Source organism: Stegodyphus dumicola, chromosome 4, assembly GCF_044657685.1.
Source record: "Stegodyphus dumicola isolate Sdum_Otavi_A_Nest chromosome 4, ASM4465768v1".
In the NCBI taxonomy this organism is placed as follows: Eukaryota; Metazoa; Arthropoda; class Arachnida; order Araneae; family Eresidae; genus Stegodyphus; species Stegodyphus dumicola.
This window is the reverse complement of record NC_140771.1, coordinates 248,929,678-248,953,710: the sequence shown is the minus strand read 5'-3', so window position 1 is coordinate 248,953,710 and position 24,033 is coordinate 248,929,678. Positions and strand designations below refer to the sequence as shown.

The window sequence follows — 24,033 nt, the reverse complement described above, 5'->3', positions numbered from 1 at the left end:
TGAGGTTCTTGGATTCCATCTCCAGAAATGCTCTCAGTTGGGATAGGAATGGAGTTATATAGCTCTTGTATGCTTTGCTTTATCTAAATAACAAATTCTTAAGATTTTAAATATTTTCTTTATTATACCATTTCTTTCTTAAAAAAAAGAGAGAGAAACTACTGCACAGTAAGTGATGCTCGCAGAAAACCTGATTTAGTACACCACAGTTGCTTTTCTATTATCTTCATATACAGAATGCATAGGAAAGTCCCTTGAAAATTCTTGGCAAGCAGAGAGAGTTACAGCTATGCAAATGAGGTAACAGTATAGTAAAGTGACTATGCCTGACCTAATGCAAATGACAGCAGCATCCGCAGTGGCGAAATTTGGAAGATAGGCATTGCAAATTGAAAACGAAAAGAAATTGAGCAAAATTTCTAGTTTAGAGCTTAAATTAAGTTTTAGAGCATCAATTAATTAGTACGAAACAACATTTGGTTCACAGGGATAAGATAAACTGTCGCCTGTTATACTCAGAGGTGCCCACAATCCATGTACTCCATTTTGTGTGAACGTTTGAAAGGAATGGCCATAGGTATTAAGAAGTATGCAACCTTTTATTGCAAAAAATACATACTTATGTCAGTAGAGTTAGATAACACACACACATGCACACAAAAAAAGTAAAAGCTAGCTGTCACACAGTGATAGCAAGTTAATGTTATCATCTGCCATCTAGATTAATGAGGTTTGAGATTATGCTGTTTGTATGAAGCGTGAGCCAACACCTTTTAAACTAAAATTTTAAATGCATTGGAAATTAAAGTTTTACAGACGTTACAAGTACAGTACAACGTCACAATCTGCAACTACTCACTGCTACATTTCCGAAATACGAATATGCAGAGTAGAATCCCCACACATCAATTGTGGACATCTTTGGGTATACAGGCAATAATTTATCTTATCCGTGTGAAACAAATGTTGTTTTGTACTAATTAATTGATGCTTTAAAACTTTCTAATTGGAAATTTTGCTCTATCTCTTTTCATTTTGATCTGCAATGCCTATCTTTCAAATTTTACCAGTGGGAGCGCTGCTGTCATTTGCATTAGATCAGGCGCAAGCCCTTTACTATGTCATTACCTCACTGTAGCTCTCTCCTTTCACAAGAATTTTCAGGTTAAAAGGACCTTTCCTATGCCTAGAATGAGAGAAATAGAACTTTCTCCCTTCTTTTTCTGGTGCAGAGTGTACATTACAGGGTGTCTCAAAATATCATCGCCAAACTTAATATACTGGTCTGTCATACCATGACAAACAAGATTTACATAGGAACTTGTATCTCCAAATGCAAAAACGGCAATCGCTACAGGGCACTTTTCACAGGTTTATGCTTATTGTTGGAGTTGGAAATGTGATCATTTCAGGGGAAGACGTTGCAGGAGAAAGATGAATGGGTTTAGTTCTTTACAGACATTATGTGGAAAGAGTATTGCCGGATCTGATGGTTGACGTTCCAGCAGCTACATGCCGAAACATCTGGTTTCAGCATGATAGAGTGCCTGCACATTTTAGCACCACTGTACAGGAATAACTTGATAAGATTGCTGGATTGGCAGAGGCAGATTAATTGCATGGCCACAACGATCCCTTGACCAGACTCCTTTGGATTTCTACCTCTGGGGATACATAAAGTCCATGGTGTATGAGATGACAGGAACATTGGACATGGTTCTCATAACAAGGATCGTGGAAGTGGCAGCATGTGTCCGACACATGCTGCAAATTCCACGAACGGGTCCGTGAATGTGGAGACGTTATGAAACTGGATTGTGGCAAATGGAAGGAATTTTGAACATCTTCTGTGATTGAACCATGTTCTTTAATCCAGATTTATGGTTCTAAAGGATTATATTTTAATGTGTTTACTGCAATTAAACATTTTTGTCTAAATTTTGATGAGAGCAAGTATAGATTAATATATCTTTTGTCAGGAAAGTTCCAGGACATTTGTTTTTATTATTTATGAGTTTTCAGTACTAAAAAGGAACAAATGTTGTTTTTATGTTACCTGGGGTGTATATTTAAGTCACATGACCTTGGCTATGTTTCAACGCAAACTTATTAGGTAGTAGGGCTGTGCTTAGCAACACACTGTTTGGATTGTTGTCGCATTCGTTAAGGTGACACAATGGATGGTGATTGTGACAAAGAGTGAACATTAAGTTCTGTGATAAGCTTAGGAAAACCCCTAGTGAAATGCGTAACATGATTAAGCAAGCACATCCAGGCGAGGCACTTTCAAGAAGTCGTGTTTTCACGTGGCACAAAAGGTTTCCTGAAGGCTGAGATTCAGTGCAAAACGATACCAGAGCTGGTCACCTGTCTATAGCATATACCTATGCAAACGTGTAGCATGTTGGGCAGTTATTGTAAGAACACCATCGTGTAGCTATGCTTATGATATCAGAAGAATTGAATCTGAATCATGATGTGCGTCGTAAGATTTTACGCGAAGATTTAAGGAAATGGAAAGCCCTCACTCGCTAACAGAAAGAGGAAAGACAAATTTCTGACTATTGGATAGAGCCAGACGTGATCTCACATGTGTCAAAGATTATTATGATTTTTTCTTGTTTCTGTGAGTGAAAAGGTGACTGAAAGGAAAGTTTCATCAAGATAATTGCAGACATCTAACAGACTCTGACAAATGAGCTTGCAAGCATCACAGTTGAAGATTTCCCCACTTGCTTTGAAGATCTCCAGAAACGTTGGCAGTTGTGTATAGATAGCCAAGGGGACTACTTTGATAGCAGCTAGGATCATTACTTGGTAAATGCAGTTTTCTATATTTTACGACCTTTGTCTTGCAATTCTTTAAACAAAAGGATGTAAATTTCTTATAGTCGCATTTGTAATTATCACTTGGGAATATTGAACTGTTATGAATCACATAGGAATTAGTACAACATAAACAGACTTTATTTAAAATTATACTTGCATTCATACTAAAAAAGTTTAACATAATTACAAAAATTTAATATTTATAATATACAACTATATTAAAAATATTTCATTAAATCAGTTAAGTTTTTCTCAAAGACTTAATATTTTGAAATTTCATATGCACTTATATTTTTTAGGAATGTATAGTAACACGTCAAAAGATCTTTATTGCACATGCTGCCTTTAATTTTCTTACTTCTAAAATTTATATTTTTGTACAATTTTTAAATACCATATTTATGTTCACTTAATAAAAACGTTTTTCCTTTACAGTTTGGAACAAACTGGAATATTTACTTAATAAAAACTGATGGAAGCTTTGTTAAACATTCAGCTGCAGAGTTACTTCCTTTTGCATTCACTCCTGATTCTTTATCCAAGGTGTGATTTCTACTTACCATCTTTGACTAGAACAGTTTTATGTAGATTATTTTTACGACTTCACAGGTATTAAATGTTTTTATTGTATACAATGTTTCAAGTTCGAGATTTTTTAATTTGGTATATTATACAGTTTCATTTAACAGGTTTCAAAAATTATCACAGCACAATGGACATAATAAAATATAACTATATGAACAGATCTTCTCATTTGCACCTTGATTTTACCAAAAAGGACACCTTAAACAGAAATAAATAAAAAATATGTACAACATATATTTAATGAAAAAAGTAAAATAATAATAAGAGAAAAAACCATATTAGTGCAATTATAAGATCAATTTTTTTTTCTTAAAGTACAAGGTAACCAAAAAGGTTCTTGCTGTTTCTGATATGGCATTGGAAGAGTGAACCTCAACATAAAAATAGTCGTCAAACCTGATGAAGTGGTTAGGATGGGAATCCAAGAGTTATAAAAGCATGTTGCATCAGTACTTCAAACATAACTCACACAGCGACTGATTGAAATGGATGCGTCAAAATCACTTGTTCAGAGTTGTTTGCTGTATGATTTTAAAGTGGGCTTGTCAGCAGCAGGATCAAGTTGCCGAATTTGCCACGGATGATGCTGTTAATGAACAAACTGCTAGGCAATAGTTTCAGAAGTTCAGGTCAGGGAATATGTCTCTTAGTGATGCACCACACAACGGTCGGCCACAAGCGCTGGACGATGAGGCCCTGAGAGCAGCCATAGAAAGTGACAGTAGCCAAGCATGTGGTGAGCTTTCTGCACACTTCCAAGTATGTGACGAAATGATCAGACTCCATTTGTACGGCATAGGAAAGGCATACAAGCTGAGCAAGTGGGTACCCCACTCATTGTTCGATGCAAACAAGCAACAGTGTGTCGCTGTCTGTCATTGCTCACTCAGCACTGCAATGCATCCATATTTGATCGAGTACTCACCAGCGATGAGAAGTGAGTCCAGTACGACACACCCAGGCATTCCAGACATTGGCTGTCACAACAGGACCCTGTGCCTCACACTGCGAGACCTTTACTCCCCAAGATTATGCTCTGTATCTGGTGAACTAATTGGCAAGTGCTACATTATGAGCTCCTGCCAGTGGGCCAAACCATCACGGCAGGCCTGTACTCACAGAATGGAATGTGTTCATCAAGCACTCATGCACAAAGAGCCAACATTGGTCAATCGTAAGGGTGTACTCCTCCATGATGTGGCTCGGGAGGCCAGGGACACCATCCAGCGACTGGGCTGGGAGACCCTACCCAATCCACCAGACTCCCCCCAGACTATCACGTTTTCCATTCCCTGGACAAACCATCTTTGTGGGAAATCATTCAACAACTGGCCAGACCTAGAAAAGGCCCTCTTTGTTCTTTGTGTCCAAGACTCCCGAGCTTCATCGTGATGGCATCGCACAGCTAGCCATAAGTTGGCAAACAGCACTGGATGCTGATGTGATTACTTTGAGGATTAGTGATTATTGTATTATGACTTTCTTTCTGACTGTTCAAAATGGCAAGAACTTTTTAGTTACCTTGTATTTTCCTGAAAACCTCATTATTTTTATATATGCAGCTCAGCATTTAAAAAAAAAATAGTTTGATTATTTATTACTTATTTTACATTATTTATTATTATTTAATTACTTATTTTTACATTAAGAAACACATTCATCTATATTGAACAGAAGGTGTAATATTTAAACCATCTAAATATTTTTGTTACGGAACATTTTAATAAATCAAGCTTGTGTAAGACTTTCCTATAATGCAAGCTCTTTTATTCTCGCAAAGCACCTTATATTCCGTCCAATATGGTAGTTCACTTAATATAGCTACAGAATTTATTTTATACATATTAAATAGGGTTACATACATACAAAGTTAGGCTTTTTGTACATATTTTACTCTGCTTGACTGATTAATTTAAATGTAATTTTTAAATTCTCTAATTTTGTGTTTGGTAGTTGGCACCTTTGACAATATTACTGTGAGGTTTTTGCCAAGCTATTACAAAATGAGTAAAGAAAAAGATATCAAAGTTGTGAAAGAAAAACACATAAAATTACCTCTATGTCAATACAGGTGCATATTATTCTGTCAAAGTAGTTTCTTACAGATGATATCAAAGTGCTGTATCATTAACTTGCTAAATTTTAGTACAATGTGACTTTTACCTGTTTCCAGCTGAAATCCACATTGATACAGCAACCCAGTTTGCAAACCATAGATGAGATAACAGGGGGGAGGGAAATTTACAATGCTAAAGGAGTTAAAAATTTCAACCTTTGCTCAAAAGGAGAAGACCAATGAGTTTACTAAACATTTTTCTATAGCATAATTTTACAAAGCAGTATTCTTCCAAAAAACCAAGGGATGAATTTGTACTCAATCGAAAAATTCATGGGTGAATATACCTTGAATAACTGTGCATTAAAAAAACATAAAATTCAATACTTTAGTAGTAAAAATTCCCACTGACAATTATTCTTAAGTTTTTATTTTTATACTCCCTCTTCCAATTTAATAAATACATATGAGAAATTAAATTAATCTTAAAGAGCTTACCAGCCTATATAGCTTTGGCACAAGTTCTCATGTGAGGTGGCCTGTTTAATGAGTAAAGCTACTTGCTCTTCTACTTCTAATGGCTTATCAGGATCAAAATCCCTACCTTTTAAATAAAAGAAAGACGTTAAAAATGTGCTAAGGTGCTCTTTCATTTACTGAAAGTACTGTATTGCAGAATATGTTATACCTGTAAGTTTATCTCGAACTCTGTTAACAACTTGGACAGCTTTTTCATTCATTGCTTCAGGCTGACTAAATCCAGAATCTAAAAATTTATAACACATTTAAGACACAGTATAACACATAAATGTACCTGATTATATGCATTTTGAAGAAATTTAGATTTTAGATTAGATAAACACAATATTTTTTGTGAGGAAGGAAAAGTACTACAAAGTGTATCTACAATAATTTATTATACAGTCAAAAGTCGTTAATCCGGACTCGTTGGGACTTCGGCGATTCTGGATTATCGATTTTTCTTGATTATAGATCATCAGTTTAAATCTGGTAAGATGGCATGCATAAATTATAAAATTAAAAATATGAAACCGTAATTTATGAAATAAAGAACAATTATGATCTAAAGGGTATCAAAATTTACAAAAAAAAAAAAAAAAAAAAAAAAAAAAAAGCTTAATATTTATTTGTTTACTTTATTAAACATTTCTTTCAATGTAAGTTGTTTTGTTTTATGTGATAATACTTTCTCTTTAATTCTATGAACAGACATAACTTCTTGTTCAGTTACAAAGTTCCGCTGTTCAAGTCCTATAATTGCTGTGTCGAGAATACCGACTAATTTGTCAATCGAAATTTTTTCATTTTCAATAACCTCTCTGTCACTTTCTTCACTATCGGAAGTGAATTATAATGACGAGGAATTTGGTTTAAATCATATCAAAGACGTGGTACATCAAGATGAAATACTACATTTAGTAAGGAATTATAAGCCAAATAAAATAAAAACATCTGCCCTGAAGATAAGGATAGTGCTGACAGATCAACTTCCAATTTATTGCGCGCCGCGAGCATCAAGCAACAACATCGAGCACCTTACAGGTGACAGTGCATTTTAACTCAGTTCTCCACCCCCAATTTTGATGGAGAGCACTCCGGGGAAACAGGTCCAAGGCTCTCCCACCCCTCTTCCCCTACTACCAACCTCTCGAGTGAACTCTTGGCTCATCACATATTCAGAGTGCCCCCCATGCAACACAGACACTATACATTTACAAACATTCATGCTTTCTCCGGGATTTGAACCCAGGCCCTTCGGTACAGCAATTAGCGACACTAACCACTATACTAGTTGAGGAGCAGAACAATTATTTTTTTAACTGTTTGAGTCCTGGGGGTATTGAAAAAACACTGTCGAAGAATCCCAAACAGTGCAAGTGCACTTTCTCTAAATGAGTATGAAAAGACCCAAACAGCGCAATAGCACGGTTTATTTTATAGCGAGAAATATCAATATCACGTGGCGCGATAGCATTTTGTTTATTTTACATCGATGAATCCCAATCGGAGCAATAGCGCTTCTTGTATTTGTTGGGTAACACAATTCTCATCGCTCCATCACATCTTTGCAGTTTGCAAAGCGATCGGACATATTCTTGCATAAGTGTTTCTCATTTTGTCCACAGTGTTTGAAATGTATTGGGTTTTCTCAATATAAAATCTCAACAGTGCAATCGTGCTGCTTGCGATTCAAACAGTTTTTAAAAAAAAAAGGCATTTTATAAATTGATACTGCTAGCCCATCTAACACGGCACCTCATGCAATCTCCTCATCACAAATGTTCCATTTACTTGTCGGTGAGTCTTCAGAGGATAAGTGAGAGATGTAACATACAAGTAATATATACTGTAGTAGTACACTTTATACCTTGTAGTAATCCAAGGTATGTAACGTATAATAAAGTAATTCTTTACTTAGTTATAGTGCACAGTTATTTAAAATTTATCATTTATTTGTGTTTGTATTTTCAGTTGTTTCTAATAGTATTTATAGCTTTTATTTCACAAACATCATTAGGAGGTATGCCTAGTAAGATCTTATTCTCTTCGCTATCGTAAGGTAAAATGATCTTACTAGGAAACCTGACGACCTCTCACACAGGCATGAACAATGCTAGCACAGAAGAAAGGTTAAATAAAATCTTACAATAACACTGGAGGCTTTCGGTGAAACTTCAGAATAATTTAACCATAAATTCAAAGATAAATAGTAGGGCTAAATGAACAATTTAGTTAGAGGGAACTAGGCTGACTCAACAACCTACCTGGTGATATTAAATACCCAAAAGCGAGGAATGAGAGGTTTAGAAAAGATACCAAACTTAAAATAATTTGTCATGCAATCTAAGGTAAACCCTACAAGTGAACCTAAAAATGCTTTGAACCAATTCATGGAACAAATGGTCATTTTGAAAGTAACTCATTTGTAAAGTGAGTAGCATCTATACAGTACAAAATACGATGAAATATGACAAAATTTTAAGTAGTCAGGTTAAATGCTGCTGAATTATGTAATAAAATTAAAAAGAGAAGTACTCGTGTTGTAAAAAGAGGCAATGAACGATCCCCATCACAACTGCATAGCTGCCAACCCTCCCAATAAAACCCAAAGAGTTGGCAGCTATGATTTTACTAGAAAACTCCTGGTTTTTTGCTACAGTGCCCAGTCTCCTGGCAGATCACAGAATTTACTGGTTTTACGTTTTTAGCCTTTCCTAGAGAAAGTGTTTTTCAGCAATATATGAAATTTGAGTTATATTGAAACATAAATTGTTCAAATTCCATTCTCCCACCCCTAATGATTTCCAGCAGAATTTTTATTGAATTTTACTTGATCTGAACTGTCTTTATCTACTGTAGACATTTATTAATATCAAATATTTATCAAAAATAAAATAAATAACTAAGTTCAGCAAACGAATGAGAGTTATTCCTGTTCATTTACCAATACAAGACTTTTTACTGAAATTCAAGTTAATCAAAATTTTAAAAAAATATTATTATTGGAATTTAATTAAAACTTCAGTATCAACAGAAACTTTAAACAAAGAAAATTTACTAGACATAAAATAGTAATATATGCTTTAATTTTAAATGTGAAATTTATTTGTATATTTTATCATTATTGTATAAAAGTTGATTTTTAAATAACATACATTTTATTGCCATTAATTTGTCTTTTTGTTACTACATCAAATATTTTATGCTTAGAATATAAATTTCTAATAATAATTTTAATGAATATAAATTTCATAACCATCAATTTCAATCTTTTCATCATATTCGCACAACATCAAGTATTAAAAACATGGGAAAAGAGAGAGAAAACAATTTTTTTAACTGTTCAGTATTACATTTAAGATTTACAAAAACATTACCATTTATGGACGCATCTGCTGTTTTTGTTTCAACTTGTGATTGCACATCCACTTCTTCTAACATATCTAAGAAAGATTTTTTAAAACTTAATTATCTGTGGAGACTAAAATCTGAAACAGAAAGTGCAAATTATTCTTAAATGAATAAACCAATTTTTAGAATTATAATTAAATTACGGCTTATAAATTGCTGATTTTTTTAAATAAATTCATGTAGAATGTTTGTATTTTTCATAACTTAAAACACTTTTTTTTCAAGGCTAATTTTTTCTTTTTTCTTTTTGACATAAATAGTAAGGGATACTTATATTGACCTGATCTCATGTGTCCACATGATCAAGTACCTTCTAAAGCTCTCCACGGTCAATTGCAGTCTGTTTGGATCATTAAGTGGGATTGCCTAAAGAGGGATCATTTCTGCAAGAAACTGATGTGAATTTAGGGTGCACATGAGAAAAACCAATTTGAGTGCTCATGCCATATGACAAAAATAAAACTTGAGGTAACTTAGCAATGCCTTATAGTTTTAACTATTTAGCTGTCGACTGGCCCACTAAATGAAAAATCATACCTTTCAGTTTGAAGACTCGATGAATATTGGAATATTTTCAGCCTGTTCTGAATGCTTTTGGTTTTGATGTTGTTATCTCATCTGTGAATTTCATGAAAGAATGGTTGCTACAGCCTCAAGGAGGTTGGACTTCAACTTCTAGTCAAATTTTGAGAAAGACCATCCCAGGGGATGGTCCGAGGGTCTGCCACCTCTCTCCCCCTACCATCAATCCAAATGAGAGGACTTTTGGCTGGCCATACATTTGGAGTGTCCCCATGCCGCAAAGACACTATACATTTACAAACATCCATGCCTTCTCTAGGATTCGAACCGGGCCATTCGGTACCACAGTAGGCTCCTCTAACCACTGGGTCTAACGTCTGGGTGGCATGTTATTGACATCTAACACATATTAATGAAAGAGAAATTTTGGTATTTGATTTTTATTTGCTATGGGTATTATTATTGTTTATGTTTTCACTGAATTAAAGTTATGTTTTACCCTTCTTCCTTGAATTTCTAAGTATAATTATTTTAAGGTTTAAATAGTTTTCCGTATTTTTCTTTATTTGATTTGCTACTGGAACATTAAAGCTGCCAGTAGCATATAAGAAGATTACCGATGTTGAACTACTATTCAGTGAACTGAACCACTTAGCCACTGGCAAGGTGATCAGATGAGGAAATCCAGATATTTGAAAAGAGAATTTTGCAGCCTGCTATTATTGTCATTTCAGAATTCAAATCTCTGTTCAGTCTTTCTGTCTTACTACTAAGCTTTCATTATTTTTAAATCAAATTCAATGTTAGTCATCACTTCATTCCATCGAATGCAAATAAATTTTTAAATAAAAGTATAATAGTGTATTTCCACTCCTGATGACTTAGTTATTTTCTTTGAAATATTTTTCTTGTGAAACAATAAAAGATTTTAACAGCAGGATTCAAACTGAATGATTGCTGCACTTGTACATTAAAATGAAATTTGTAAAAGATTGTGGAACTTTGATATACATGTTAATTCAAACTTCAGTCTTGGTTGTCTTGCTTATGTCTGTCTTCCTAAATATGCTCATTTTAAGATCCTTAATAATTATGCAAAATTTGGGTGAAAATTTATTTAAGTACATGTGCTCTCCTTAATCTGAATTACTTAATTTAAAAAAAGGGCAAGGAAATAATGCAAATACAGTTATTTAATAATTACCACAAACATTCTTTTGAAAAGCATAAGAACAGATTCAAAGTATCTAAATATATTTGAAGCACTATTCTTATTATTTTCAATTTACTTCTCTTTCAGAGTTTAATTCCATTAAATTGATCATGAAATCCTTTTAAAGAGTTTGAACATTTAAAGGAAAACAGTAATAAAGAGAAGTACATTGAATACAAAAATTAAACTTAAAAGTTTGCAGAATTTTTAAACATTAAAAATTCTTATTTTCTTGAAATGAATTCATAATCCATTTATGTCACTGTATTTTAAAAATAAACTAAACTTATGAAATAATTTATTTATAATCTGGTTTATCAGTACAAAACTAAGGAATTTTTTTCTGAATAATGGCAAGTAAATATTAATGTAGCAGAAAAACAAACAAACAAAAAAATTGAAGGAGGGGTCATGCTTAATCAAATATTAAAAATTTTTAAGCAGTACAGCATTTTCAGTTTATTTCAAACATCTAATATAAATCTGAAGAAGAAGGGGAGGAAAACATCTCACTTACCACCTTGATCATGAATAGATGATGCTGATTCACTCCGATTTTTTGAATGCTTACCTTTTGGTTGAGCTAAAATTAGAAAATATTGAATATACATATTAAATGCTATTTTGAGGTTAGTTCCATTACATTTACTTATATCATCAAAATTTCTTGTCCCTTGAAAGAGAAATTTCAGGACTTTATTGCATTGAGTAGATAATTAATATTTTATAACTGACAAATTTCTACAGTACAGTTAAAGCATTTTTTTCGATACAATGTATTAATTATATTAATACAATGATATTAAATTTATTAAAGATTTAACTAAACTGTTATTTCTAAAAGTATCACAAACACAATTAAGTAAAGTCTATTTCATGAAGATATTAAATACATAAAACACAATAATTTTTACATTAATATTTAATTCATTAAAAAAATGGAATTTTGCATACTATATATACAATTAACACAATTTAAAAGGACACAAAAATTTATTACTTAAAGCAAGAAATATTCATTTCTAGAAATTCCATAAAAATCTTCACCTAAAAAATAAATAAATAAATAAATAAAATTAAAAAATGTTTCTTACCATCGATAAGTCTCCAGTTTAGAAGAGGATCATATACAAATGCTTCTAAAACAGCCATAAGGCTGTCTTTATTTTCACGCAAGACTTTCATTACTTTCTGACAAGTTTTCCTGTATGTTCCTTCTATGCCAGTAACCTAAAAAGCAAGTTATGGAAGTATTAAAACAAAAAATAGCACTTCTTTCTCTCAGCAAAATTTTGAAATTTTGCTCAGTAAACCATATAAATTATAACTAATCACATTTCTGTATGTTTTAGGAATCGCTGAAAATTTCTCAAGTACCTCCATCGCATGAATTAGCATCCTAGTGAGTCGAAAAGGAATCTTTTCTGGGAATTTCTCTCTGGTCATAGCAACTTCAAAACAATCCCCAAAGTCAATATGCAGTATTTTTCCACTTAATCGGTCCAACATTAAATTAGATGGATGTCTAAAATATATTTTTATTCACATTAAAATAAATATTAATGAGGGATTAACATATCAAACTAGCAACCATCTGCAACATGCCCAAAGAAACAAATTATTAAAAAACATAACATTTCATCTACAACAGAAGTACATTGTATAAAAGTCATATATAACACAAGTAATAAGTATATAACACAAGTAACTTACTTTATTATATTATCATATATACAAACAGAAAAGAGGGGGAAATAAAATTTGAATTATCATTTTATAGAAAAAATAAATGAAGAAATCTAACGTAAGAATAATACATTGCCAAATACACATACCTATCTCCTAAACCTAACACATATCCAACCATAGACATCACAGCAAGAGAACGTGTATAATTTGTTCGCCGATCAAACCATACCTGTTAAAAAACATTACCTATAAATTTAAGCATACAAATTTTACTGCTATTAGTATAAGCTCCTACCATTAACCCTTTGCGACGCGCTATACGTTAACGTCGGAATTTCAACAAAAAAGTCGTATGCAGTCTATTTAGTCCTAAAGGGGAGTATACAGGGAAAATTTTGTAAAAATTGCACTTACCATTTTAATTCTGTGGGTGTTCCATGAGGTGGAACACTGCGCCGCTAGAGCTTTTAAAAGAGCGACTAAGCGAGCATTGCAGTGAAGCATGAAAATGAGTAGAAGCGTTTGTATAGGAATGAAAAAACTCTGTATTATGGCTGTATACATGGTTTCCTGGATATACACAATATTCTTGAATATATACGGATAAATGAGATAAATATCTATATACACAAGTCCTATATAAAAAAATATTTACAAATTTTCGGAAAGAGTTAGACCTCTCCGCGCCATTTATGGAAAATTAATAATAAAAAAAATTAACTGCGATTAATATTAAAAATAAAAAAAACAAGCCTATAATATATACAGACATGAAAAATATCTACACAATTATTGAAAATAAATGGGAATGAGACTAAAATGCGACAGCAAAAAATTCACGCTAAGTAAAGATGTGTCAAGCTACTAATAAAATTCCCGCCCAAAAAATTTGAGATGCCAATATTAGGGCTTTCATAACACAAAACACACCTCACCCCTCAATACTGCTTTGTTTGAATTCATCCCCCCCCAAAGCAACGTAAACAGCGGATGTTCTCTCCTAAGCACAGATGTTCTGATTCGTAACAACATGAGATCGCTAATGGTGCGGTGTTCCCGCTAATGGAACACCCAGGTTTATTCAATCATTCTGCATATGGTTTTTGTCTGAAAGATTAAAAAAAAATATAGAACAGATAATTTGGAGTACAGCCAGCAAAATTATGCCTAATTTTTTTTCCAAATAAAATTTTTTATATCACTAAAAAAATAGAGTGAATAAATTTGAAAATTCACTTGAAAAAAAGTGAATTTTTAATAACACATAATAAATGAAAATTCTGTGTCTCTTTGTGATATGCTGCTATCTACTGTTTAAAAAGAAAAGTTCAAAGTATATTATAAAGGCATTTTTATCTATTTACGGTTGAATTTAAAGGTTTCAGAAGTGATTCAATTTGGGTGGATTCAATTAGTAGAACACTGAGCCACAAAGGGTTAAAAGAAGCAGTCAATATTCACAAAAAGATACATATAACTGAACTGAAAATAGTTTTGAAAGTAATACTATTGAGTTATTTAAGGTGATGATTAATGATGATTTGAGAAGCATATAACAAGGAAAGACAAAGTTATGCTTAAATATATAATAACTTTTACCATTTGTTGTTAGCAAAATGGAGTGCACTGATATAAAATACTTCTATTTATTGAAATTTTAAAAATGATTATATAAGCATAATTTAAATCATATGAGAACAATAATAATTACATGTAAAACATACTGTCATTGAATTATACAATAATATAACATATTTGATGTTTGTCTATAAATAATTGTCCTACTGTATCCTATTATCAGACCTGTTGTATTAAATGGTAGTGAATGTTGGCCATTAACAAAAACAGATGAAGAAAGACTTCTAATTTTTGAAAGAAAAATACTGCAAAAAAATATATAGCCCAATTACAGATAATAGATGGAGAATTTTGTTTAACCATGAAATATATAGAAGATACAAACAACCTAATATTGTCCAAGTCCTCAAATCTTATTGTATCGGGCAGCTTGGATATATTTTTAGATGTGACAGCTTGAACCCTGTTAAAAAGGTGATCTTTACAAATGTAGAGGGTACCAGGAAAAAAGGAAGACCTTGCAAAAGATGGATAATCTCAGGACTTTAAAAATCAATCGCTGGTGGACCATAGCGACTAATTGAATCCGTTGGAGGAAGCTTGTTGAGACGGCCTTGACATGCGATAGGCTGTAATGCAACTAAAGAAGAAAGATAAAAAGATAACATCAATAACATATTTTACAAAGTCCATTCTTGCACGGATAAAAGGAAAAAAAAAAAAAAAAAATGAATGGTTGAATGAATGAGGAAAGCCCTCTACAAAAAGGATAATGAATGGATGGATGCCACTGTCACCACCAATGTCAACAAGTTCTTGGTTACCATTTGCACCAGATTTAAAATCAACATAGCCAAGAAAGTCAACAGTCTCCCAAAATTAGTCTATCTTACATTCACTGTTCTGGAGCTGCAAATGAATTTGATGGAACGTAAGACAATCTTTTCTTGGTTCTTCTTTAGAAGTAGCATATTGGTTGAGAAGTTGACTATTTAGGTTCCATGTCAGATAATGTATTCAAAATGAGCAAAAATATTGTTAATTTCCTCATAAACCATGTTATCAAAATTACGTAGACTGTTTAAGGAATTCGAATGACTTAAATGTTTGCTATGTAGTACACCTAAGTGATCAGTGAGAGTTTATATGCACATGCAATGCATGTTAAATGCAACATGTGCATATAAGAGCATCAGTGAGAGTTTATATGCACAGAAACATGTAAGATGATCAGCATGAATCAATTCTTCAATAGCATTAATCAAATCAAACAGATAGCTATTGAGCTTTCTCTTTGGCTGGTTCTCTCTCAAATTCTTGTTTGTTATAACACTGCTAGAGGGCAAAAGAGACAAATCAAGAATCTGTTTTTCTGGATTTCTTAAGGTGCTCTATGCAGTGGTACTAAGCATTTTCAGTACCTGAATTCATAAAACTGTGGAAAGTATTCAGTCAATAAGAACAGAATTTTGTGGCAGATGATGAGTATGGGAATGGATTTCAGCAAAAAAATAGTTACAGTTAGCGTCACTCGAGGGCATTTTACTTTTAAAAACCTGCAGTAAAAATGTAAATTTTTGTTAATATCAAGCAGCAGCTGTTATAAAAACTAGAACATTCTCAGGGATTTTATTTTCAATGTGCCTGCTGCTCTCAATGATAATATGTTTATGATCTTATTGCAGTTTGTTAATAAAATTATTTTACTACAGCATTAATTCTGCAGTAGCTGCTCTACAGAAATTTTGGACTTTGAAGAGGATTCGAAGAGGTCCTATGAATGCTAAAACCTTTGGAAAATGAAAACAAAATTTGAAGAAACAGGATCGGGTAATGACAGTAAAATGAGAAAGGCTTCTTATACACCATATTATTATTAAATCAAGTCAAAACAGATTTCATTACTTGTGATTGGATTTCTTTAGTCAAAAGAAAATAAAGACAAATTTAAAAGCAAATTGAATACTGAAACAAACAGAATTTATTAATTATTGAATTGTTTAAATATTCTTTAAACTTTCTCCAAAAGTGGAGAAGATGTTATTAATTAGTAAACCTTATAAAAGAAGGAAGGCAAATTTTCTAAATAATTTTGAGTTCACAACAAATGTAGATCAATATCAATAGCAACAGATTTTGTATGAACAATCCTTATGTTTTTTATAACAGTAAATGTTTCTAAAACAAAATGCATTCAATTCAGTGAAAGTGTCATTATCTCAATATCTACAATACAGGTTTTTATTTGAAAATGCAGATCTACTTTAAGATTTTTTTAATATACATTACATTAAAAGCAAATACAAAGGAATTATAAGAAGTGCATTGGGGGGGGAAGTAACCATAGGAGTTATCCATAGGAGTTCTTAAAATGCAAGAATAACTGTAAAATTTGTGACTAAACATATAGCCAATGGATGCAAAACAATTCCTAAAGCAAAAATAATGGGATGAAGTAAAAGCCAGTTTTGTATCCCTCGTACTTTAGAGAGAGATCAGAAATCATATTACAAAGCTTTATTTAAAAGTTTCATGGTGCATTTCAATACATATATTCTTATTCAATAAAGGCCTGTTTGATTAGTATTAGCAGCTAAGAAAATTTCTCAAAAAACATCTTGCTTTAAAATTATGAATTAAATATTTACTAGTGAAATTTTTATGCTATGAAAAATAAGAGTGAGTTATAAAATGATAAATTATTGATTCCATATTCTGATATTTTGTTTTAATTAAAATGCTTTTCCAACGTAAGCTCACTTTACATATGGAAAGTTTTGAAATTCATAAAAAATTGAAGTTAAAAACTTAAGATCTTATTAATGCTTCTCTTTATTCTTTACCACACCTCAGATGTCATGTGAAGAACAGAAGAAATAGCCAGAGAATTCAGTTAATGTCTGAAATTCTGAATTTTTTTCCGGTAACAGCAAAACTATAAGCTATTATTGGATATTCAGTGTTTATATTCATTTCATAATACAAATCAATACTCCTGCATTACATACAACTTTTGAAAATAATTATGTCATACAAATATATCAAATTGTAAAAATATACAAATGACTTACTTCTGAATTTGGACTTTTTAACCACAAAAGTTTAGCTAAATCATCTCCATTTGTGTTCTTTAGAGCATGTTCAAATACCTCAACTTTTTGCATTAATGTCAAATGATCATAATCAGGTGCCATCTAAAATTTTATTAAACACTTGTTGAGTTATAAGTTAATCAACACGTAGTAAATTATTCTTAAGATTCTATAAGATACTCATGCATTAATACATAAAAAAGAAAAATAATCTTTAACAGGGACAGTCAAAAGCAAAACTAAAATATCTTGTGAAAAGATAATGAAATTGACCAAATAAAAATGACAATTTATAAAGAATGAAATCAGCACAGGGAAGAAATTCTGAAATTAATCTGTTGAAGACAAACTGTAAATACACAATTGATTTTAATAATTTTTGCTAGTTAGTATATATTTCTGAAAAATTCATAAACAAAATATGTATTGTATTTTGAGATTAACTTCAGCACTTAACAGTCACATTTACAGAGTCCTTATGTAAAATCACACTTCTATTTATACATCCTCTTCAGTTCTACTTTAAAATAAATACATAAATAATAAACATTAAAAATAAAAATCAGTAAAAACTGCCCTCATATTATAGCTATTTGCTTCACATATTAATTTTCAAAGCAGAAAAATGTACATAATACAAACTTGTTTAATGACCTAAATTACAAATGATGGCTAGCTAGAAACATGTTCTTTTTTAACAATTCCCTTTGAAAATGCTTAAAATATTAATGTAATTATAAACAGATTTTAACAAACTTCAACTTACCCTCAACATTATACGATGCTCAATGTTCAATAAAATTTTCTTTTTTTCTCTATAGTCTCTGATTAAAGTGTGTAAAGTATCACAGTGAGGAACCCATCCAATAAGGCCACTATTGGTAGACAATGGAATAACTGAGTATCTCTGGATACTGAAAATAAACAAATAAAAATAATTATTTAAATTAAAACTTCTCAAGAGATAAAGTTATAACCACATAAGAAAACATAATCTCAGCTATTTTCAACTATCTGAGCCAGTATAACTAACAAAATTGTTCAAGCAATTGAACAGCTCAACATTTTAATCAAGTTCAGTATAATCTAGATCAGGGATTGCCAACGAGGGGCACCAAAGAAATTTGAAAGGGGGCGATGATGATCAAGGGGATGATAGTCAAATATGCAAAAACAGTTCGTCAGCATTATCAAGATCCCATGATTAAATATATATATTTATCAGTGTATTGTGTGACAGCATGGGTGTGTCACAACGATCAATTTAATCAGTGTGTCGTGTGACAGCATGGGTGAAACTGTGCCACTCACTAGGGTGCCTTCACATCCGTACATGGCTATCATCTGTCCCCAAAACAAGCCAGGATTCATTATTAAACACTTCATTTTTCCAATCTATGGCATTCCATAGCACTCTGGCTTGGCACCACCATACATGAAGTCCTTGACGTTTCGGTGTTAAAGGCAGTACATAAAAAGGGCACTTGCATTACAGGTTCACTTCCACAAGGTGTCCAGAAAATGGTTTGTGGAACACCTGGCATCCCTACATTTAATTGTATCATGGAACGAGTCGCTGAAGGATCCATCAGCACTTGCCACATGGTCCTTTAATCCTTGCCTCATCATCATCATGGTCGTTGCACACCCGATTCTCCACATGTGGGTGCTATTTCATGTCCACTGCTGCCAACATTTCTAGCAGCACACTCCAAGTGACTGACTGACCTGTCGAGCAACACGTTGCATCGACTAGCTTACAGTTTTCATGCCAATGATCAGGCTCCTCTCAAACTCCCTTAATTGTGAGAAATGTCTTCACACATGTCTACCTGGCATTCTTACAAAATTTTTCCTAGAATTGGAACGTGATCGTCACTATACTTATTTGTGAAATTTTGCAATTGTACCTTTCTTCCTTCTTGGTGCATTATTTTTAGTATACCTGAATTTATATAAATTTTTTGTGCTATAAGTACAATATAAAGAAAGTAAGGAACAAGAACACAGGAAAACATCTCCACCCCCCCCCACAAAAAATTAAGAATGCAAAACAAAAAACAGTTTGAAAATTTTTGAATAAGGGGAATTAAGATAGCAATTTTATGCCAACGATTTTAAAAATTTGCATCAATACATCAAACACAACCATCCCTTTGACAAAAATTGAACTTTTGTGCAATTAGAATCTGTGATTTTTGTTTCTGAAAACTGATTTATAATTGTAAAATTAATAATTATAGAAAAAATAAATATAAATATAACACATTATTTTTCCCAAGACTTTTATACATATTCTTAATCTGTTATTTTTACATTACTTATGTGTAATTATCTGTATTATGATTATGTATATATTATATGCCATATATGAGAGAGAAAAATGTAAGGGAGCCGATGAAAAAAAAAAAAAAAAAAAAAAAACATTCTTTCAAAAGAGGTCGACTTAAGAAAAGTGCTGAGAATCTCTGGTCCAGATACATAAAAGGAATAAGACTAACATATGGTTTTAAAAGCTTATCTAACAATCAGACAGAAAGCCAAATTATATAGAAATTATAAATGCATTTAAAAAAAAAAAAAAAAAAAAACAAGCTGCGAATTCGAAATTCGATTTTTAATATTAATTTATAACCTTGTCCGTTTATGCAACAATTGTTACATGCTTATCTGTACTGTAAAAATTACATAACCATATATATTCTTACTTTCCTTAATTAAAAGATTAACAGCAGAATTTTCAATTTTGATAAAATTTAAACCAGAAAAATTTTTAAATTTGCCCTCACAAAAAAAGCTATTATTGTATTTTTTACAATAAAAGTATTAACATATATACCGCCCATAAAGCTAAAAAATAAGTTTATTGAATTTAAGTCTTTAATTAATGTCCAATGGTGTAATTATTTATGTTAACTACCTTCAAATGGACTCAGAACTGTATTTAGAATATAATTTACACAAACTCAAGCTCTAGACTTTGCAAATTATTACCTTTAAATTTGAATTTTTATTTTAGTAAATTGTATATTTTAACTTGCAATTAATATTTGTGTGTCCAAATAAAGCTAACACAAGTATATTTCATTTAAATTTGTGTTTTTGTGGTATTTTTATTAATTTTTATATTGTTTCATAAAGCAACTATGTAGAGGAGGCATTCAAAATTTTCAGCTGAAAAATAATAATAAAATAATTTAAAGCAGTTCATCAACTAATTTTGGATGAATAGAAACGCCGTGGCTTTCCTAAGAAATGGAGTTCAACTGAAGTCTGATCTACCTCCTCTTGCCGATGTTCAACCAGAGTATTCCTTTTTTTATGTATTTCAATTGTTTTCAAAAACTTTTTCCAATTTAAAAATACATACATAAAAAAATTCATTTAAAAAACTAATGTTTTTATTAAAAATTTAGACACAGAACCAATTTTAATTTTTTCCTTCCAAAGTCTTGAAAGGTTAGTTTGAAATTTTTTACTTTTTACTTCCTTGTACAAACTAAAGGAAGAACTGTAATCACAAAAAATTCCAGGTACCATATTTCAATGAAAATATCCATTTGACCACTATCGAATGCAATTTAACGATGTTTTTGCATCGACGATGACATCTGTATGTAAGAACAAAATAAAGGACCTTTTTCCCCAAATGAATTACAAAACTGGCATGCAATCGAATGCAATTTAACAAGGTTTTTGTGTGAGATCTGTATGTAAGAATAGAATAAAGAACTCTTTTCCCAAAACAATTTAAAATGGATTCAGAAGAGTTTTTTTTTTTTTTTTTTTTTTCCCCATGGCATCTGTAAGTACGTACATTATGCAAGATAGTTATATGTACGTACATATATATCTTGCACAACTCAAAAACGAGTAGCCTCAGAACATTGAAATTTTGCATATAGAACTGCTATGACATGTAGTTCTGCACCTCCCTTTTTGCTTGCAATTGGCTTCACTAAAAGTATATATATATATATACACACACACACTGTTACTCGGCTCAGCGAGCTGTTTAATTATTCTTATATGTTGGAAATTTGAGCAATCTTTGCTTTATAAATGATTGAGTTACACTGTTCATATATTCTGGTTGAGGTTTTTATGCATTTGGTTACTCTGCATACAACATTTGTACAATTATGAACAATTTAAAACTTGTTTAAGTGTAGCTAAGCCTTTTTACTTCCTTGTACGAAGTAAAAAGGAAGTATTGTAGTCGCAAAAAGTTTCAGGCAGCATATTTCAACGAAAATATCCATTTTGACCGCTATCGAATGCAATTTAACAATGTATTTCTGTGATATCTGTACGTAAGGAAAGAATAAAACACTCTTTTCCTCCAAAAAAATTATAAAACTGCTTTAAAATGAAATCTGAAGAGAATTTTTCGTGGCATCTGTACGAACATATGTATGTATGTATCTCGCATAACTCAAAAACAAGTAGCCTCAGAACGTTGAAATTTTGTATATAGGACTGCTATAACATGTCGATGTGCACCTCGTATTTTGGTTGCAATCGGCCGCATCAAACATACATAAATATATTTATATATATATCCACTCTGTTACCCGGCTCAATGATGTCAGTTTCTTTACTCTTGTATGTTTGTAAATTGTACATTTTTTGCTTTAAAAATGATTGAATTATGTTGTTCTGATCTTCCGGTTAAGGTTTTCATGCCTTTAGTAAATCTGTATGCAATATTTTTAGAATTATCAACAATTTTAAAGTTGTTTAAGTGCCACTAAGCCTAATAATTTTTTTGATGGCGGCCATTGCTTGTTTATATTTGAAACAGCAGGATAGTGGATTTGTTGCCAATCTAGAGAAACTTAGCTTCGCAACAACAAAGATAACGCCTTCATTTATTATTGTGAATTAAATCATGTTCAATCCTTTATGGAATTTTTTCCAGGAAATAAGTGTTTCAGATTTGCTTCATAATTTTTAATACAGATATTTTGAGTTTTTATGTATTTTTGCCTTGTTGCAAAGTTAGAACTGAATTAATTGAATGAGAAATACTCAATCGCCTGTGAAAAACTGTTTCTTTTTTGTTTTGTTTGCTTAATTTCTTTTATACATCGTTCTAGATTTATTATAGTAGTTGAATAGAACATGTGGCAAGGATTAGATAATTCTTTAAATGATCTAAATTTTGTGCATTCTGAGTTATAATTTGAATGAAATAAAATACTGTTAAGTGAACCTAGCGCCAGAGTGTCACTATGGTAAATAAACAGAGTGAATTTTAAAGAATGCATTTATTCTATTGTGGTTTATGTGTTGCCGGCGAAGTAGATTTAATTCAATCCAATAAGTTTAAATGAAACGCAAGAAAAAATGCGTATAATTTAATATTCCGTACAAGGAAGTCATGTAGTGTACACATCAGATTTTTTTTAAACCATAGCAACCATATTTGTTTACATTTGAAACTTAGCAGGTTAATGAATTAATTATTTCTGCACCTTCAGTGTCTTTTTGCAGAGTGAGACCAAGAGGAAACTTTTAGTTTTATGCATTGACAAATCTGTCTTCTTGTCTGCTGTCTGAATTGCTTGTTATTGAGTAGAAGCTGTAAGTTTAATTGTAAAAACTGTTTTTTTAATTGTTTTAACTATATTTGGTGTTTTATGTTTTCCTACAGCTTTCAATTTTTAATGAAAATAGTATTTGGAGTTTTTATGTATTTTTGCCTTGCCGCAGAGTGAGAACTGAATTAATTGAATAAGAAATATATCTCTAATGAAATTCGAGGAAATAAGTTTAAATAAAATGCAAGAAAAAATATGTACAATTTAATATTCTGTGCATATATCTCTCATAAAATTTGAGGAAATAAGTTTAAATGAAGGTTAAAATGCATATAATTTAATATCCCATACAAGAAATTCATTGTGTATACATTAGCTTCTTTAGTCTATAATATGTATATTAAATTATTAACCCTTTGACGAGCGGTGGTTGCGCCCTGAAACCACGAATTTTCGAATTTTTTTCTCCTCTTCTTTCCGAAATTTTTAAGTGAAAATAAATTGATTACTGATCTTTTACCTCTAAATAACACAAAATGACTGCAGATTTATGCATGTTTTAGGTCTTAGTACTTGAAATCGGATGTCTTTTAAAATTTGTTTTGAATGTAACAAAAAACTTCCTTTTATTAATAAAAACAACTTTAAATTTCAAAAGTTATTCATCACACACCATGATTTCTATCATAAACAATAAAAAATAGCAATAATTAAACTGCATATATGAAAAAAAACCTCTATATGTATGGCATTTGCTTTGTGGTTTCAGGGCGCGACCATTTCGCCACTACAGCATTGTGTCACAATGCTCTAGAGCAGTGTTTCCCAACGTAGGACACACACCCCACAGAGGGGCAATTAGATTAAGGGGGGCAATTCAAAAATGGACTCTTCCAGAGTTTAAGGTGACAAGGGATGTTCAAATTTCCAAATTTTCTACAAGATGTCGAAATTTTTCAAAATTTCATTTTTTATTAAAAGAATAATGTAATT

The 24,033-nt window shown here is 31.6% G+C and overlaps 2 protein-coding genes across 2 annotated transcripts in view; one reads left to right on the top strand and one right to left on the bottom strand.

Annotated features, from left to right (window-relative positions):
• LOC118200493 (cytidine deaminase-like) overlaps nucleotides 1-3,464 on the top strand; it is a 45,151-nt gene extending 41,687 nt beyond the window's left edge. The window contains exon 4 of the mRNA XM_035372451.2: nucleotides 3,265-3,464. Coding sequence (XP_035228342.1) covers nucleotides 3,265-3,378 — 114 coding nt within the window. The 3' untranslated portion in view covers nucleotides 3,379-3,464. The remainder of the gene's footprint in view (nucleotides 1-3,264) is intronic.
• Nucleotides 3,436-24,033, bottom strand: part of mTor (serine/threonine-protein kinase Tor) — a 157,276-nt gene continuing 136,678 nt past the window's right edge. The window contains exons 49-58 of the mRNA XM_085816207.1: nucleotides 18,264-18,411; nucleotides 17,477-17,599; nucleotides 12,974-13,056; nucleotides 12,516-12,663; nucleotides 12,233-12,368; nucleotides 11,656-11,721; nucleotides 9,370-9,435; nucleotides 6,159-6,236; nucleotides 5,969-6,074; nucleotides 3,436-3,612 (exon numbers count right to left, since the gene is read on the bottom strand). Coding sequence (XP_085672333.1) covers nucleotides 3,597-3,612; nucleotides 5,969-6,074; nucleotides 6,159-6,236; nucleotides 9,370-9,435; nucleotides 11,656-11,721; nucleotides 12,233-12,368; nucleotides 12,516-12,663; nucleotides 12,974-13,056; nucleotides 17,477-17,599; nucleotides 18,264-18,411 — 970 coding nt within the window. The 3' untranslated portion in view covers nucleotides 3,436-3,596. The remainder of the gene's footprint in view (nucleotides 3,613-5,968; nucleotides 6,075-6,158; nucleotides 6,237-9,369; nucleotides 9,436-11,655; nucleotides 11,722-12,232; nucleotides 12,369-12,515; nucleotides 12,664-12,973; nucleotides 13,057-17,476; nucleotides 17,600-18,263; nucleotides 18,412-24,033) is intronic.